The 16,633-nt window shown below is 32.1% G+C and overlaps 1 protein-coding gene and 1 non-coding gene across 2 annotated transcripts; both read right to left on the minus strand.

The window, feature by feature from the left end:
* Nucleotides 1-3,152: 3,152 nt before the first annotated feature.
* Nucleotides 3,153-3,259, minus strand: LOC133032833 (small nucleolar RNA R71). Its single transcript, XR_009685421.1, has one exon. It is a non-coding gene; the product is annotated as a small nucleolar RNA R71 (small nucleolar RNA).
* A 5,633-nt stretch (nt 3,260-8,892) lies between these two features.
* Nucleotides 8,893-14,948, minus strand: LOC115702162 (probable LL-diaminopimelate aminotransferase, chloroplastic). The gene is made up of 10 exons (XM_030629619.2): nt 14,426-14,948; nt 14,285-14,316; nt 14,075-14,142; nt 13,864-13,980; nt 13,562-13,624; nt 12,762-12,866; nt 11,969-12,019; nt 10,531-10,857; nt 9,443-9,649; nt 8,893-9,344 (listed from the first exon to the last, which is right to left on the minus strand). The coding sequence occupies exons 1-10, from the start codon at nt 14,500-14,502 to the stop codon at nt 9,051-9,053; spliced, it is 1,341 nt and encodes a 446-aa protein (XP_030485479.1). The 5' UTR covers nt 14,503-14,948; the 3' UTR covers nt 8,893-9,050.
* Nucleotides 14,949-16,633: the final 1,685 nt, after the last annotated feature.

Here is a 16,633-nt window from a genome sequence, read left to right on the forward strand (position 1 = left end):
TTATTATATGGTCTAGTATTTGGATAGCAAGCACAACCAAATACTTTAAGTGTGGAATAGTCAGGTTTCTTATGGAACAATTTGTTAAGAGGAGTGTCATTGGCTGTGACAGGTGTGGGAAACCTGTTGATTATATAACAGGTTGTTCTCACAGCTTCATCCCAATAAGAAAGGGGCATAGAAGCCTGAGCAAGCAAAGTGAGGGCAGATTCAATTAAATGTATGTTTTTTCTTTCAACTACATTATTTTCTTGGTGAGTAGTTGGACAAGAGAGCCTATGAGAGATACCATTTTTGATTAAGTAGGGTTCTAAGGCTTGAAATTCATCCCCAATCAGACTGGACAGATACTATAGGTTGATTGAGTTCTTTTTCTATTTGAGTTCTAAAGTTGATAAAGGTTGGTAGAGCTTTTGATTTTGCTTTGAGAAGGAACACCCAAGTGTACCTAGAAAAAGTATCAATAAAGTGAATATACTACCTATAACCACAAGATGATAGCATGGAGAGGGCCCCCAAATGTTAGTGTGAACCAACTGAAGGGGTTTAGTGTACACAGTGGTAGAACTAGGAAAGGGGAATTTATGGATTTTGCCTTTACAACAAGCTTCACAAAAATCAGTGACACTTTTATTTCTTTGAGAGATATTACATTGGGCCATTATGGCAGATACAACTCTAGCAGAGGGATGAGCTAACTCTTTGTGCTATAAGATAAAAAGAGATTACACAAAGATGTAGAAGTAGAAGCTACATTTGCATTAATAACAGTGTGCACTTTATTGGAATTGACAGCGGAAATGGGATTGGATTTGGTGAGTTGTGAGGGATCTATGACATAGAGAGACCTTGCCTAAGTTGACCTTCCAGCAATGTCTCCTTTGAAACCTGATCTTTGATTAGACAATGGTCAGGATAAAACTCAAAATAGGCATTATTATTAGTAGCAAGCTGAGACACAGAGATTAAATGTTTTTTAATGTGTGGTACATGTAACATTTGGTTTAGAAACAAACTATAATTTGATGAATAGAAGAGAGTATTACTAATGTTTTGAATAGGAAAGTCAGCACCATCACCCATGTGCACCTGCTCTTGACCAAAGTAGGGTTGTTTCTAAGAGAAATTTGCAGCATTGGGAGTACAAGGAGAAGTGGCTCCTGAGTCTGGATACCAGGCTTCATCTGAGACTGTGTCTGCAGTTGCTATGTTAGCTATTTGTTTGGTGACATTGGTGTTAGGCTATTTTTAGCCTATGTTATGGATCCGATTTATGTGCATTCTTAGCTGTGTTGGGACGGAATTACGCTTGTTTTCTATGTTTTCAGGTTCTTTGGAGTAAAAGAGGTCTCGGGTGCAGAAATTCACTGAAAGACGTGCTGATGCCGAAGAAAAACTTCATATTTTGAGTTTTTGCATATCTGGCCGCGGCGATGAAGAGTCTCGCCGCGGCGAGATACGAGAAACAGAAACTGCCTAATTTTGGCACATTCTCGCCGCGGCGAGAGGAAGTGTGGCCGCGGCGAGATCCCGTACGGACCGGGGGTAATTTCGTCCATCGAACCCTAAAAATTAGATATAAATAGAAAACTGCGATTGGAAGTCAAAGGAGAGCGATTTGGAACCCTAAAACACAGCTGAGAGCGGCAGGAAGAGCGTAGAGATTCAAGTGAAGATCCAGAATTCACCCTTAAACAGTTCTTTTCTTTATTCCTCTTTAATTTATTAATGTTGAATATTGCTATAGGAATGGTTATGGATTTGTTTCTGAACTAAATTTCCCATTTAGGGAGGATGATGATTGTTGTTTAATGTTTTCCTAGTTAATGTTTAATTACCATTCCTCAATTCTTGTGTGTGTGAAATTATCTTAATTTGTGTTTAATTTCATGTTTAAGATTGATCACCTTGTGCATGCTCTATGATCTCAATTCAAAATCTGAAAAGTGAGAATTGAGAATGCTAAAATTAAGATAATCGATGTTCTATGTGAAACGAAAGTATTTACATGACTTATGTGACGAGTAGATTATTGCTTAATGCTGATTTCATGTTAGTTTAATTAAGGAATTAATTAGATAACATGTGATTTAGAATCTAGAAGATCTGAAAGGAGCTAGGTTATTTTATAATCTGTCATTCACCCCAAGAATAGGATAGTATTAATCATTAACAATTTGGGTAAACAACAACAGGATTCTCCTCCCTATTGTCTCATCTTGCTCAACTTTAAACTGTGTTATTAAGTTTTCTGAATTTCTTTCAAATTTTACTGTTTTTAAACCATAATTACTTTTGATTTACCGAATAGAATCATAAGTATAATTTAGTGGTACTTAATCCAATTCCCTGTGGGATCGACCTCACCTGTGTGAGATTTTACTACTTGATTGCGTATACTTGCGTAGCGTTTAAAAATATAGCAACAAGTTTTTGGCGCCGTTGCCGGGGAATTGTTAAAGATTAATATTACATAAAAATTATACTAACTTCTACTTTGGTATATTTTCTCTTGCTGATTTTTCTAACCTTTTTCTTGCAATAATTTTTTTGATCTATTTCAGGAATCCTAAGTGCATGCGCCGTCAAGGACAAACAGTCATATTACCAGTTGATCCTGAAATCGAGAAAACTTGCAGGAGGAATCGAAAGAACAAGAGGCAAGAAAGAGTTTCAAAGAATCGCCGAAACATCAGAAATCATGGCTGCCAATGTGAACAATAATGCTGGAAACAATGGGGGTAATAACGGTAATAATGGAGGTGCCGTGGAAGATCAAGCTAATGGCCGTAGCTTGAGAGATTACATTCTCCCTACTCTGACGGGAGTGCAACATGTATCGAGGCCACCCGGTGGATGCAAACAATTTCGAGATTAAGCCTCGCCATCCTTCAAATGGTGCGGTCTTCGCCCGGTTTGGTGGTCTCCCTTCTGAAGATCCTAATTTGCATCTCTCTAACTTCATGGAACTTTGTGAAACTTTTAAAGTTAATGGAGTTAGCGATGATGCCATTCGACTGAGGTTGTTCCCATTCTCGCTCAGAGAACGAGCCAAGAGTTGGTTGAATTCTTTGCCACCTAATTCTATTGCTACATGGAATGATCTGGCAACAAAATTCTTGTCAAAGTTCTTTCCTCCAGCTAAGTCTGCAAAGCTAAGAGGAGAAATCAATAATTTCTGCCAACAAGATAATGAATCTCTCCATGAGGCTTGGGAGAGGTTTAAAGATCTGATCAGGAGGTGTCCTCATCATGGTATAGAGAAGTGGATGCCGGTTCACAACTTTTATAACGGGCCGGGTTGGTAATACTAGAACTTTAATAGATGCAAGAATGGCGGAGCTTTTATGAGAAAAAGTGCTAATGAAGCGTATGATCTATTGGAGGAGATGGCTCTAAACAATCAGCAGTGGCCAACTGAAAGGAGTCAATCTAAGAAGGTAGCTGGTGTGTTAGAAGTTGATGCCATCACAAAGTTAACAGCTCAGGTTGAGGCATTGACAAAGCTGATTGCAGGGCAAGCTAAACAAGCCCAAGTTATTTGTGAGATATGTGGAGGCAACCATCACTTTTCAGAGTGTCAGGCAGATGTGGATAATTTGCCAATGGATCAAGCAAAAGCCATTGGGAACTACTCCCAAAATAATAATTATGGGCACAACCAACAGGGGTTCTACCAGCAGAGAAATCAGCCCAACAAAACCAACAACAAAGTCCTAGTGGCTCCAATATCCAAGCTGATTTATTGCTCCAATTCATGATGGAAACTAGAGCCTCTATTAAAACTCTAGAAACTCAAATGGAACAATTGGCTACTCAAGTGGCAAACCAAGCTCAAGGAAATTCAGCTAGCACTAGTGAGGCAAAAGGAAAAGAGCAATGTAAAGCAATTTCCTTGAGGAGTGGAAAGAATTATGATGGGCCTGATGTGGTACAACCATTCAATGAAGAAGTTAAAGATCAATCAACACCAACTCCAACATCAATAGAAAAGAAAACTACTGATAGCCCTGCACCACCACAACAAGCCTCCACCAATCGGCATTGATCATCATGTGAAGATACCTTATCCTCGTAGACTCCGAAAGACCAATCTAGACAAGCGCTTACAAAATTTCTAGAGGTTTTCAAAAGACTACACATCAACATTCCTTTTGTCAAGCCTTGGAACAAATGCCCCGTTATGTGAAGTTCATGAAGGAGATATTGTCTAAGAAGAGAAAAATGGAGGACTATGAAACAGTTGGCATTAACCGAGGAGTGTAGCGCCATTTTGCAAAAGAAACTACCGCCCAAGCTTAAAGATCCGGTAGTTTCAATATTCCATGCTCTATAGGGGGTTCAAAGTGGAAACTAAAGCTCTATGTGATCCGGGAGCAAGCATTAATCTAATGCCGTTGTCCGTCTTCAAAAGGCTAGGATTGGGAAAAGCAAAGCCCACAATGCTGACTCTACAACTAGCAGATCGTTCTCTAACTCATCCTCGTGGCATAATTGAAGATGTACTGGTGAAGGTTGGTAAGTTTATCTTCCCTGCTGATTTCTTAATTCTTGATATGGAGGAAGATTCAACTATTCCCATTATTTTGGGAAGACCATTCTTGGCCACGGGTCGAGCATTAATAGATGTTCAAAAGGGGGAGTTAAAGTTGCGAGTCCAAGATGAAGAGGTCAATTTTAATGTTTTTGCCCCAACTGACATTCCTACCTGTTGCAAGATTGAGGTGGTGAAGGGTTCTTTTGTTAAACCGATAAGAAGAAAGCAAAGCCTAAAGAGCGACTTCGAACGATTCAGCGTCGTTGGAAAAGATTGATGTGTGGTAGTTCTGAAGGTGAGCTTACTCTTGTGCAAAACTCTGAAATCAACACTATTGGTGGTAAATTTTCTTCATTTAGTGCGAGGGCTCTTTTGAATGCAAAGGGTGGACTTGATCCCTTCTAAGGGGCTCAGGTAAGTTTCTCTCACCCTGGTTTATTTTCACACATTGGGGACAATGTGCATTTTAGTTTGGGGGGGGAAACTTAATTTTTTTTTCGCGTTTATTTGTTTTAGTTAGTTTGTTTTAGTTTTTTTAGTCTTGTGTGATAGCTAAATTGAAAGATTGATTGAATTGTTGTTATTCACTTGTGCAATGGATTAAAACATAACTGTGTGCTTGACTTGCAACTGTTTGAATTAAGATGGATGTGTGCTAGGAAGTGATTCATGTAGACTTAAAACATTTGCTATTCTCACATATCACCTCTGTTCTATTTGGTTTGTGGAATGATTGATTGAACATGGAATAGAATTTGTTTGACATACTCTCTTGAAGCGAAATCCTTGATGATTTTTGTTTGGAAAGTGATTTAGGCAAGTTTTCTTTGGAACGATTGAGCCTTTCAAGCCTGCCTATGAATTTTTTACCATAGTATACCCAAAGTTGAGCCTTAGCCTGTTTTAAATTTTTTTTTTTACCGCTTAACTGAGCTGAATTCGTATCTTAAATTCTTTTCACCCTGAACGTAACTTATTATGCCATGAGCCTTGAAGCAAGTTTGGGGGGATAACTGCTGTAAGTGGAAAAATAGAGTGTAGGAATGAGAGATTGAAAAAAAAGAATAATATTGTGTGTTGTGCCTATGAAAAAGAAGAAAGAGAAAAAAAAAAGAAAAAAATGTGTCTTCTTGAAGAAAAAAAAAAGTTAAGAAAATTATGAGGTATACACATAAGAAAAATTGCAATCTCTTATTTCTGTTTTTGGGATATATGGAAAGAAAGCAAAATAAATGTCTAGGCTTGCTTGGTTAATAGTGCTTATGGTATAGTATAGCCTAAATGACTTCTCATCTACCCATGTACCTAAGCCATGTGATTTTAACCGAAAAAGACCTATTGATTCCAGGTAGAAATTTGTCAACATTAGTGGAGAGAGGTATGTCATTCAAACTTATTGATCATGTGTTAGTGGGATGTTGGAAAGTTAGAACAATTGTGATATTGATGGGAATTGCGATGCTTTATGTTTGTATGAATTACTTACTTGTAAACTGCACATTCAACTTAGTTCTTAGAGTTGGCAAGTTAAAATTCTGGTTATTGAAGGATTGAAGTTGTGCAGGTGGTGGTAACAATTTAATTGTTGGAAAGTTCAGCTATCATTTTTAGTTTTTTTTTTTTAGTTTAGTCTTAGTTTACTCGGGGACGAGTAAAGAGTCAGTTTGGGGGAGTTTGTTAGGCTATTTTTAGCCTATGTTATGGATCCGATTTATGTGCATTCTTAGCTGTGTTGGGACGGAATTACGCTTGTTTTCTATGTTTTCAGGTTCTTTGGAGTAAAAGAGGTCTCGGGTGCAGAAATTCACTGAAAGACGTGCTGATGCCGAAGAAAAACTTCATATTTTGAGTTTTTGCATATCTGGCCGCGGCGATGAAGAGTCTCGCCGCGGCGAGATACGAGAAACAGAAACTGCCTAATTTTGGCACATTCTCGCCGCGGCGAGAGGAAGTGTGGCCGCGGCGAGATCCCGTACGGACCGGGGGTAATTTCGTCCATCGAACCCTAAAAATTAGATATAAATAGAAAACTGCGATTGGAAGTCAAAGGAGAGCGATTTGGAACCCTAAAACACAGCTGAGAGCGGCAGGAAGAGCGTAGAGATTCAAGTGAAGATCCAGAATTCACCCTTAAACAGTTCTTTTCTTTATTCCTCTTTAATTTATTAATGTTGAATATTGCTATAGGAATGGTTATGGATTTGTTTCTGAACTAAATTTCCCATTTAGGGAGGATGATGATTGTTGTTTAATGTTTTCCTAGTTAATGTTTAATTACCATTCCTCAATTCTTGTGTGTGTGAAATTATCTTAATTTGTGTTTAATTTCATGTTTAAGATTGATCACCTTGTGCATGCTCTATGATCTCAATTCAAAATCTGAAAAGTGAGAATTGAGAATGCTAAAATTAAGATAATCGATGTTCTATGTGAAACGAAAGTATTTACATGACTTATGTGACGAGTAGATTATTGCTTAATGCTGATTTCATGTTAGTTTAATTAAGGAATTAATTAGATAACATGTGATTTAGAATCTAGAAGATCTGAAAGGAGCTAGGTTATTTTATAATCTGTCATTCACCCCAAGAATAGGATAGTATTAATCATTAACAATTTGGGTAAACAACAACAGGATTCTCCTCCCTATTGTCTCATCTTGCTCAACTTTAAACTGTGTTATTAAGTTTTCTGAATTTCTTTCAAATTTTACTGTTTTTAAACCATAATTACTTTTGATTTACCGAATAGAATCATAAGTATAATTTAATGGTACTTAATCCAATTCCCTGTGGGATCGACCTCACCTGTGTGAGATTTTACTACTTGATTGCGTATACTTGCGTAGCGTTTAAAAATATAGCAACAATTGGCAGCACCAACACCAGGAAAATCAAAGTTGAACCGTTGGTAGCAACGAGCTGGAAGATGACTAGTTCTGGAACAAAGTTGACATACTAGTTTGACTCCCATGAACATATTTGGAGATGCAGGAAAAGGGAGAAGAAACTCCATGACCTTGATTGGAACTGTTGTTCTTATATGGAGAGTGAGATTGTGCAGATCTGGATGAGACAACATATGGATTCCACGATCCACGCCCTTGATGAGAAGTATTAGTATCTGGATTATTGGAAAAAGGTGGAGTACTTTGTGGTTTTGGTCTAAAACCACGATTAGTAGCTAAATTAACAGAATCAAGATCCTTGTTATGACTCTCCATTTTGTGTTCTTGAGACAATAACAAGGTCTCTATTTCAGCAACAGTATAATTGTCATTTCGAGAATTGACAGAGATAACAAAGGTATCATATAGAGAAGGCAATCCTTTAAAGATTGCAGGTATATGTTCTTTAGTAGAGATTTTGTGACCAACATATCCAAGTTTATCAACAAGAGTTTTGATTCGAAGAAGATATTCATTGACAAATAGAGATCTTTTCTTACAATTCTGTAATTGAGTAGTATAGAGATCTATTTTGGCAGAAGTTTGAGTTATAAAATATACCTCCAAAGTTTTCTAGACTTGAGCAGAGGTTTCAGTTCCAACTATTCGAGTGAGGATAACATCGAACATGGACGACAGTAGCCATGAATACAGAAGTTGATCATGGACCTTCCACTCGGTGAATCGAGGATTTACTTGATCAAAAACTTCATCTTCTTGTGTGAGATATTTGCGCGGAGGTTGAAAGGATTCAGAGATGTAATCTTGTAGACGATGACCTCGGATTGCAGACAAGATCTGAGGTCGCCATAGCAGAAAGTTAGTATCATCAAGTTTAACAGAAATTTTGTCAGCCAAGACAACGGGATTGAATGCTTGAGTGTTTGGAGCAGCCATGGAAGCAAAGAATCAGAACGAAGAGGAAGAAAGCAGACACAATCACATGGATGAAAATGGCGAAGCAATAAAAATGCTCTTGATACCATGTTAAACAGAAAGATAGAGAACGAAGAAGAAGAAGAAGAATAGTGAAACTGAATCTTGAATATTTACAATTAACAATGAGTTCTATAAATACATGATACAAGAGTGTACATTTTAACTAACTAATAATACAAAACAGTTAAAGTTACAAAAAACAGAGATCCTAACTAACACTAACAGTAATAACTAAATATTACTTGACAGTTTTAATTGCTGTGTTTGTGAGGAATTTCTCTTGATTTGTAATTCGTTCATTTTGATTAATAGAAAATATTTTCTTGATAAAAGAAAAATGATTTGATCATACAATATTTTTTACAACATTACTAGAAGAACTGAGAACTTTTGAGATGTGATAATATATAGAAATATATTAAAGTACTTTATTGGAGTAGGTGGAGATATTCTAGCTAGAGAGCAAAAATAGTATGAAGTTTAATTTTTCAATAGAAAAATCTTATTACATTAATTGCATATGGGAAACTTATCTTATTGAGCCATGTACAGGACCACTTACACACAGAGTAGTGGTTATGACAATAAGAATAATATTATGTATATAGACTAGTACTAGTATAGTATTTAATTGTAAAGATTTCTTAGCCTTTGGGAGGCTTCAAGCACGGTTTGTCTATGGCCAAAAGCACTGAGTCTGATATAGCCTTGACCAGCAGGACCAAATCCAGTACCTGGAATGGTCATTATGTGTGTCTTGTTAAGAATTTCAGTGAAAACATCCCAAGAAGTCTGCCCTGGAAAATGTACCCAAATGTAAGGTGCATTATTTCCACCGTACACTTTCATCCCAAGTGATCTCATAGTTTCAGCTATTATTTTTGCATTTTCCTTGTAGTACTTAACCACATCCATCATTGCCTGTTCCAATTTTAATACAATATTATTATTTCATGCAACTAATTAATTAATTAATTATAATATATATGGAAATGCAATTAATTAATTATTAATATTACCTTGTAACCTTCTTGAGAAAGGCATGCGAGACCACCAGCCTGAGAAACACTGGCAGCACCATTGAAGCAAGTGCACATAATTCGATCAAAATCCTTTATGACAGGAAACCCATTGGAGTACTTTAACTCTTCTGGCACAATCGTCCAACCCAGCCGAACACCCGTGAAACCAGCACATTTCGAGAATGAAGAAACCTCTATTGCAACCTATACATACATACATATTCAATAATTAAATAGGTAATAATTTGTGGCAAAATCTTCTTTTGTTTTAGTTTGTATATTCTTAACCTTATGATCTTTGTTTTTCGCAGTAATACCTTCTTGATCTCACTTCAATTTGCAAATATGAAGTGTGGGTTAAATTTTACGAATAAATGTCAATTGAGATTGTCTATCATATTTTTATTAGCCTAACTAACACCTTATATTTGCAAACAAAAATAAAGTTAAAGAGTTATTTTATTGCCACCAAAAAAAATATTATTACGGGACACCAATATGTGATGTGAGGTGGTGTCATGAATTTTTTTTATAATTTTTATTAAAAATAAAATAAAACAAGTGAAACTTAATATTAAATTAAATAAATAGCGATATTATAATTTTTAAGACTGCTAAGTGCCTTACAAGAGTATTAGACATCATGAATGTCCTTTAGTATTTTAAAGAAAAAAAAAAAAAAAGAGAGAGAGAGAGAGTTAAATATTTTACAAATTAAAACAAGCATCTACAAACCATGCTCTCTAAATAGATGTCTTAACTAAAATAGGAGTGAGATTTAAAAAAAAATAAATTCCAACTATACAAAAAAAAAATACTCTCCATAATAAAAAATAGATAAATAACTCTCTAAACATAAAGAGTTCTTTATTTTTTTGTTAAAAGTTTTTAATAATAAGTACTATTACTTTGTTATTAATTTATATTTAATAAATTTAAATTATAAAATATTAATAAAATAATTAAATTGAGAAGCATTATTTGAGCAACAATAATAGAAAGAAGTCTGTATTTTAACTAAAATAATAAAGAGTAGGTAATTACTGATATAATAAATATGGAGTGAGAGAGAGAGATGGACGGACCTCTTTTGCCCCGGGAATTTCATAGATGGATCTGGGGCTGTCGTCGGATATAAAAGCAGCATACGAGGAGTCGTATATTATGATGGAACCGTTGGTTTTTGCAAATTCCACAAGTTGTTTCAGCTGCTGACGTGTCGCAGCGTTACCCGTTGGATTGTTTGGGGAGCAAAAGAAAATGACATCAGTTTTGGGTGTGTAATATGGTGATAGGTTGGGGAAGAAATTGTTCTCTGGACAGCATTTCATGTACGAAATGTTCCCATACTGCCCTGTTTTCTCTTCAAAATTCCCACCTCGCCCAAATATCACACTTGAATCGATATATGCCTGTCAATAATTGCCAATATATATTAATCATATATATTATAAATAAGCTAATAAGATTCATTCAATATATACTATTACAAACAAAGCACTATCTAACTAGTATAACACAAGAATTATCTCAATATATAATATTTTATGGTTAACATACATTATGTTATGATGATTTAGACATACAATAGTTGTTGGCAAAGTCGTATTAGACTTTTTTGAAATTTTCAATCAAGTATTGTATCATATCGAGTAAGTTTAAAAGAAACAAAGATAATTCATTCAAAGAAAAAAGAAACAAGATTACCAAATCAAAACAAAGTTTAGACAAGCAAAGCTCAAATGACAAAGCTCTCCGCGCGCGGCAGAGATAATAACTTATATCATATAAAAAAAATAATAAAAAAACTTATATCATATGATTCATATCATATCATGTCAAGTTTAAAAATTATTAATTCACAGTACAGTTATATTTTTTTATACATAAATGGTAGAAGTTATTTCATTATTTATTGTTTCTTCTCTACTCAAGAATCTAGTTTCAAGAAGAATCAAGACTGTTATTGAAATGATTTTAATTAAAATGAGTCACTCCTCTGAAGAAAAAAAAATGTTACTTTAATTTTGAAAGTATATCTGAAATTAATAAAATTATTTTAATATTTATACCCTTTTAATTGGATACCCTTTAATGGATTATGTATGGGCCAGATGGCCAACCAAGCTCATTTGCCTCAACTCCACATAAATTGATAAGTCATAATAATATATATGATATGATTATGACGGGTAAGAATTATTACGGACTTTGCTAAACCACTTATTTTTCTTTTTCATTCGGTCATCCTTGATAACTTATCATTATTTATACTTGCAAAAATAATATTTTAATTTTAAAAACTAAGCAGTAATAGGGACATGATTTTGTGCGTAATGTACTTTCACGTGATATATGTCAACCGTTAGAGGAAAGACTTATTTGATTTGAGAACTAAAGTTTATCCAGAGATAATTAGAGTTAAAAAAAAAATGAGCAATTTAAGTGAAAGAGAAGCTAGCAATGAAAACCACCCAATACATAAATATATAAATAAAACAAAAACATCTGAAACAACATTACCGGAAAAGACGGATCTTGCACAGCCACCGTGACATCAGATCCAAAAAGCATCTACAAATATTGTAAAAAATTAATGATAAATTATTATAGCCACAATAATCGTAAAACATTATTTTAATAATAATAACACTAATAAATACATGAAAAGAACAATTTTATTTTATATTTATATATTTATATATAAAAATTTGTTATCTAATTAATTTTATTAGTTTAGCAGAATATATTTTAAAAATAATTAAAAAAAATATATTTTATTAAATTTAACGGTATTAATAAAATTAATTTTATAAATAAATATAAATAATATTATTTATTTTAAATTAATTAAAAATATATAAATATTAATATATTATTTATAACATTATTATTTTTAATATTGGGAGTGTGTTTTATTTTAATATTTTTAAATTTATATTTATTTTTCTCAAATTTTTAAAATTTAAAAAAAAAATAAGAAATTAATAAATAGTTTCTTTTTAATTTATAAAATTTTAAAATACACATAATAAAAAAAATAAAAACTAAAAATATAATTAAATTTAAGTACATTAATAATAACCTTAGTATATATATAGGGCATTGCTAGCACTAGTTAGTGTCGTACGATGATTGTTTTACGCGGTTATTTTTTTTATACGTTAAATTATTTAGAATTTTTTAAAAATTTATAAGTAATACTAAATAGTAATTACAACTTAGAAGATCATGAAAAAATTATAATAATTTATAAACATATTATTTATTTGAACCTTAATCTTGATATTTTCCAAAAATATACTGTGTAATATACCTGAAGGCGAGAAATGTCACATTGTGCGCCGTCTGATACAAAAACTTCATTGCCTTTTACTCCCATATTTCTGTATAACTTTTCTGCGATTGCCACCCTTAATTCCTGTGTTCAATTTAATATTCATAACTTCTTACATCTTTTTTCTTGAAAATCCTCTGTTTTGGCTAATGTTCAAAACTAATTCTCTCTAAGATTATCTCATACAAAAATCAAAAAAATTCCAAATTCTCTCTAATATTATCTTATATACCATTTGATATTTGTGGGTCATAATCATCATGATATAATATATAATATATCAATATATTATATATTGATATATATTCTTTTCTTTTGAAAGAGATATTTTCCGTATTTGATTTTATTAATTTTTCATAAATCTTTAGCAAAAAGAAATAAACTTTATTGATCATAAATATAAAACTAAGTTTCTAAGAAAGTACCTAAAAAGAAGGCAAAATACTGAGAACATGTAACGAAATTTTGAAGTCATCATCTTATACGTACAAGGTTGATTTATTTAAGGAGTTGAAAATTGAGAAAAGTATTGTTTGACTTTGAAATTCAAAGCATATAAACTTGTACATTTTAAAATTATTTAAATCACGATGTTGATTAAATTAAGTTCATTACATATATGCAACATTATTAATGTGTACAAATTAAGACTTTATGGGCTACTATTAAGTTCAAATTTTTATTTTGCATTCTCCTTTTAGTTTTACTAATAAAGTTTTACTCTTTGGTACTTATTTTTAAAGAAAAAATGTGTAGAAGTTAAATGTATTTATTTATACCGTCTTGCCTTGCTCGGCTCCATATCCACTGTAGCCCTTCACGGTTGAGAGAGCGAGAGCATACTGCAAATGTGAGGTACGATCCATTAATTTATGTTAATATATCATAATTAATATAACAAAACTATATCATAATGTTTAATTATAAATATATTAAATAAATTAATAAATATTATATTTTCTGTGTCCATTAATTTCCTAAACAGCAACAGCAACAACAATAATAATAATAAAGGAAGACTGATGTGAAAAGAATAATAATGTGATATATACTTTCATATATAATTAATTAATTAAATTACCTCAGCCATGGACGATGTTATGATATCTGGTATAGGCTCCGTGGTATCACCGATACCAAGCCTAATCAACTTTTCTTGTGGGTATTTCTGTCTGTGCTCTAACTCCCGCTTTGTTATCTGTTTTTAATTAATTAATATTAATCCTATACATGTTATATATCAAATTAATTAATTAAGCCATATTTATATATATATATATATATATATATACCTCAGGAAACAGATATCCACTACGGAGGCTCTCCATATTCACACTGCGGGAGACACTTGTGCAATGACCTGACAATATTTATATTATTCATAATTAATAAATATAGTTTATATATACATATAATTAATTAGTTGAAGTAGAGATAGAGGATTTAATTATATGAATCGTTCAGTTCATAATTATATAAATATATATATTATATATATATACCTACTCCCCTTTCGTTGATGAACGGCACTGATCTGTGCATGATCACAATATAGATAAATATATAATTAGCAAAACAATAAATATTATATTAATTAAAACATATATAATTAACACAAAAACAAAGTATATATATATATATACCTGGTGAGATTTGGGACTGAAACTGCACAAGGGCGACAAATGGACGACATAGATGGTGGTTGAGAACAATGCATCATTTTTAACTTTAATTGATCACTTAATTACCTTTCCCTTGATCGATTAAGGTAAGAGAGTTTCTTTCTATGGAAAAAAAAAAAAAAAAACCAAGAGAAAATAGATGGCTATTTTTTTCCACTTTTTTCCAATAAGAACAAATAGTTAGAGTAATAATTCTTTCTTTTTGGATCAACCAAAAAGAAATAGACGATGACTCTATTTTTGCACTTAATCACACTACTATATATATATATATATATAGAGAGAGAGAGAGAGAAAAGAGGTTGGCTTGAGTAGTAGTACCTCTCTAGCTAGCTTAATTAAGGTACTTGTAATTTCCGTGAAGACTTATATAATGTACTATTTGGGTTCGTTTCATACTCAGAATAAGTTAAACTACATGTTATTTAGTTTGTTCCACGAAACAAACATAACAAGTTACAAGACTATAACCAAAACTGCTGATGCATATATCAAACAATAAGAAAAGAAACTGCTGATGCAATATATATCTATGCTAGGATTTTTATCTCTTCTGCCCCTTGAACTTTTAAGGTCGTTAAAAACAAAGACTTTTTTCGAATTTTAGTAAAAAAGTCTAACATGGATGAAAGTTCAGAGAGCATAATTTAATACATGTCAATGTTCGAGAGGCATGATTTGGTAGATATCAAAGTTTGAGAGCATGATTTAGTACATAAATAATTTTTGAAATAGTAAAATTGAATAAAATTTGACAAAAGCCCTTAAATCTAACAATTTTAATAGTTCAGGAAGCATTTTTAACGATGTTAAAAGTTCAAAAGACATGATTTGATACATGTTAAAATTCAGGGGCAAAAATCCAAATCAGTCTTTATATAATTGGTCAATGGAGTCTTTTTTTTTTTCTTTTCATCTCCAATAATTAGGAGTCAGCAATATTTTTAGTTTTATAATGGGACACCTGGTAAGAGTATAAGGTAAGACTATTAGTATTTTAATAAATTTAGTTAGTAACATATTATTAAAATATATAATTGTTAAAAAGTATACTAATTATTTTTATATGATTATGATAATCATGTTTAATCTAAAATATATTTGAAGTAACAATTAAAAAATGAAAATGTTTCTTCTCCGCAACTACACCCCAATAACTTCTTTTAATTGTCTTTCGAAAATTCTCTTACCCAACAAATAAATTCAGTTTCGAAATAATAATATTGTATTTTGTTTATTATTAAGAAAACGAAATCTATCCATACAGAAATTATTGTGTGGTTTTTTTTTTTTTTTTCTTCTTTTTAATGGACAGAAAAGAAGCATGACATAGAAAAAATGGGGTAGTAAATAATGGGGTGCCACCTGTAGGATAATGTAATATAAACTCGCTTTCAGAGCTTTTGTAAGTAGCAAAACGACGTCGTTATCAAATTTGTCTCATTCTTCCATACGTCGGCCGATTCTAATAAGACAAAAAGAATAAAAATTTGACCAACAGTTTTATTATACATATGCACCAAATTGTGTATAAGGCACGAGTACTACACTATACTTTTGGCTCCAATAGATAAATAATAATATATATAGACAAATTAAAGGCACATTATTAGGTACACTATTTTAGCATAATTTACACAAGAGACGTGAAACAATTTCTGAGGTGTTATGGACTTATAAAGTACATTTCTCATGTTTGGTATTTAGTTCCTTATTTGGTTTATATGATCATAATATTCATATTGGTGCACTACTCACTATATATTCAATATTGACAGGTAATTTCACCAAATTTGAATATGACACTTCTTCCACTATTTTGTATTTTCACTATTTACTCAAGTTATTATTAATATATTTAGCAAAAAAAAAATTATTATTATTATTATTATTATTAATACTTCTAGTATTAAAGAAACTCGTGTGTATGAGTTTGTCTTACATTATTAGTAATTTGTGGTATTTATATTATATTTGGTAATTACTAAATTTTAATTGTGTAATATAATTTTAGTATATATATTTTATAAAAATAATGTAATATATATTTCTTAAGCTTTGATATTTATTTTAACTTATTATTCTTACTTTTTTAGCTTAATTTTTGGAAGTTTTTTTTTTTTTTTTTTTTTGAATGGTTTGGAAGCTTTTTTCTTTTTTAAAAAATTA

The sequence above is a fragment of the Cannabis sativa genome, chromosome X, assembly GCF_029168945.1.
Source record: "Cannabis sativa cultivar Pink pepper isolate KNU-18-1 chromosome X, ASM2916894v1, whole genome shotgun sequence".
Classification (NCBI taxonomy): Eukaryota; Viridiplantae; Streptophyta; class Magnoliopsida; order Rosales; family Cannabaceae; genus Cannabis; species Cannabis sativa.

What these genes read in the sequence shown, in the direction of transcription:
- LOC115702162 (XM_030629619.2), bottom strand. Translation starts at nt 14,502, where the DNA reads ATGATGCATTGTTCTCAACCACCATCTATGTCGTCCATTTGTCGCCCT. An exon ending in TCAGTCCCAAATCTCACCAG is followed by an intron (nt 14,317 to 14,425) that starts GTATATATATAT and finishes GATCATGCACAG; the next exon opens with ATCAGTGCCGTTCATCAACG. An exon ending in TTTCTCAAGAAGGTTACAAG is followed by an intron (nt 9,345 to 9,442) that starts GTAATATTAATA and finishes AAATTGGAACAG; the next exon opens with GCAATGATGGATGTGGTTAA.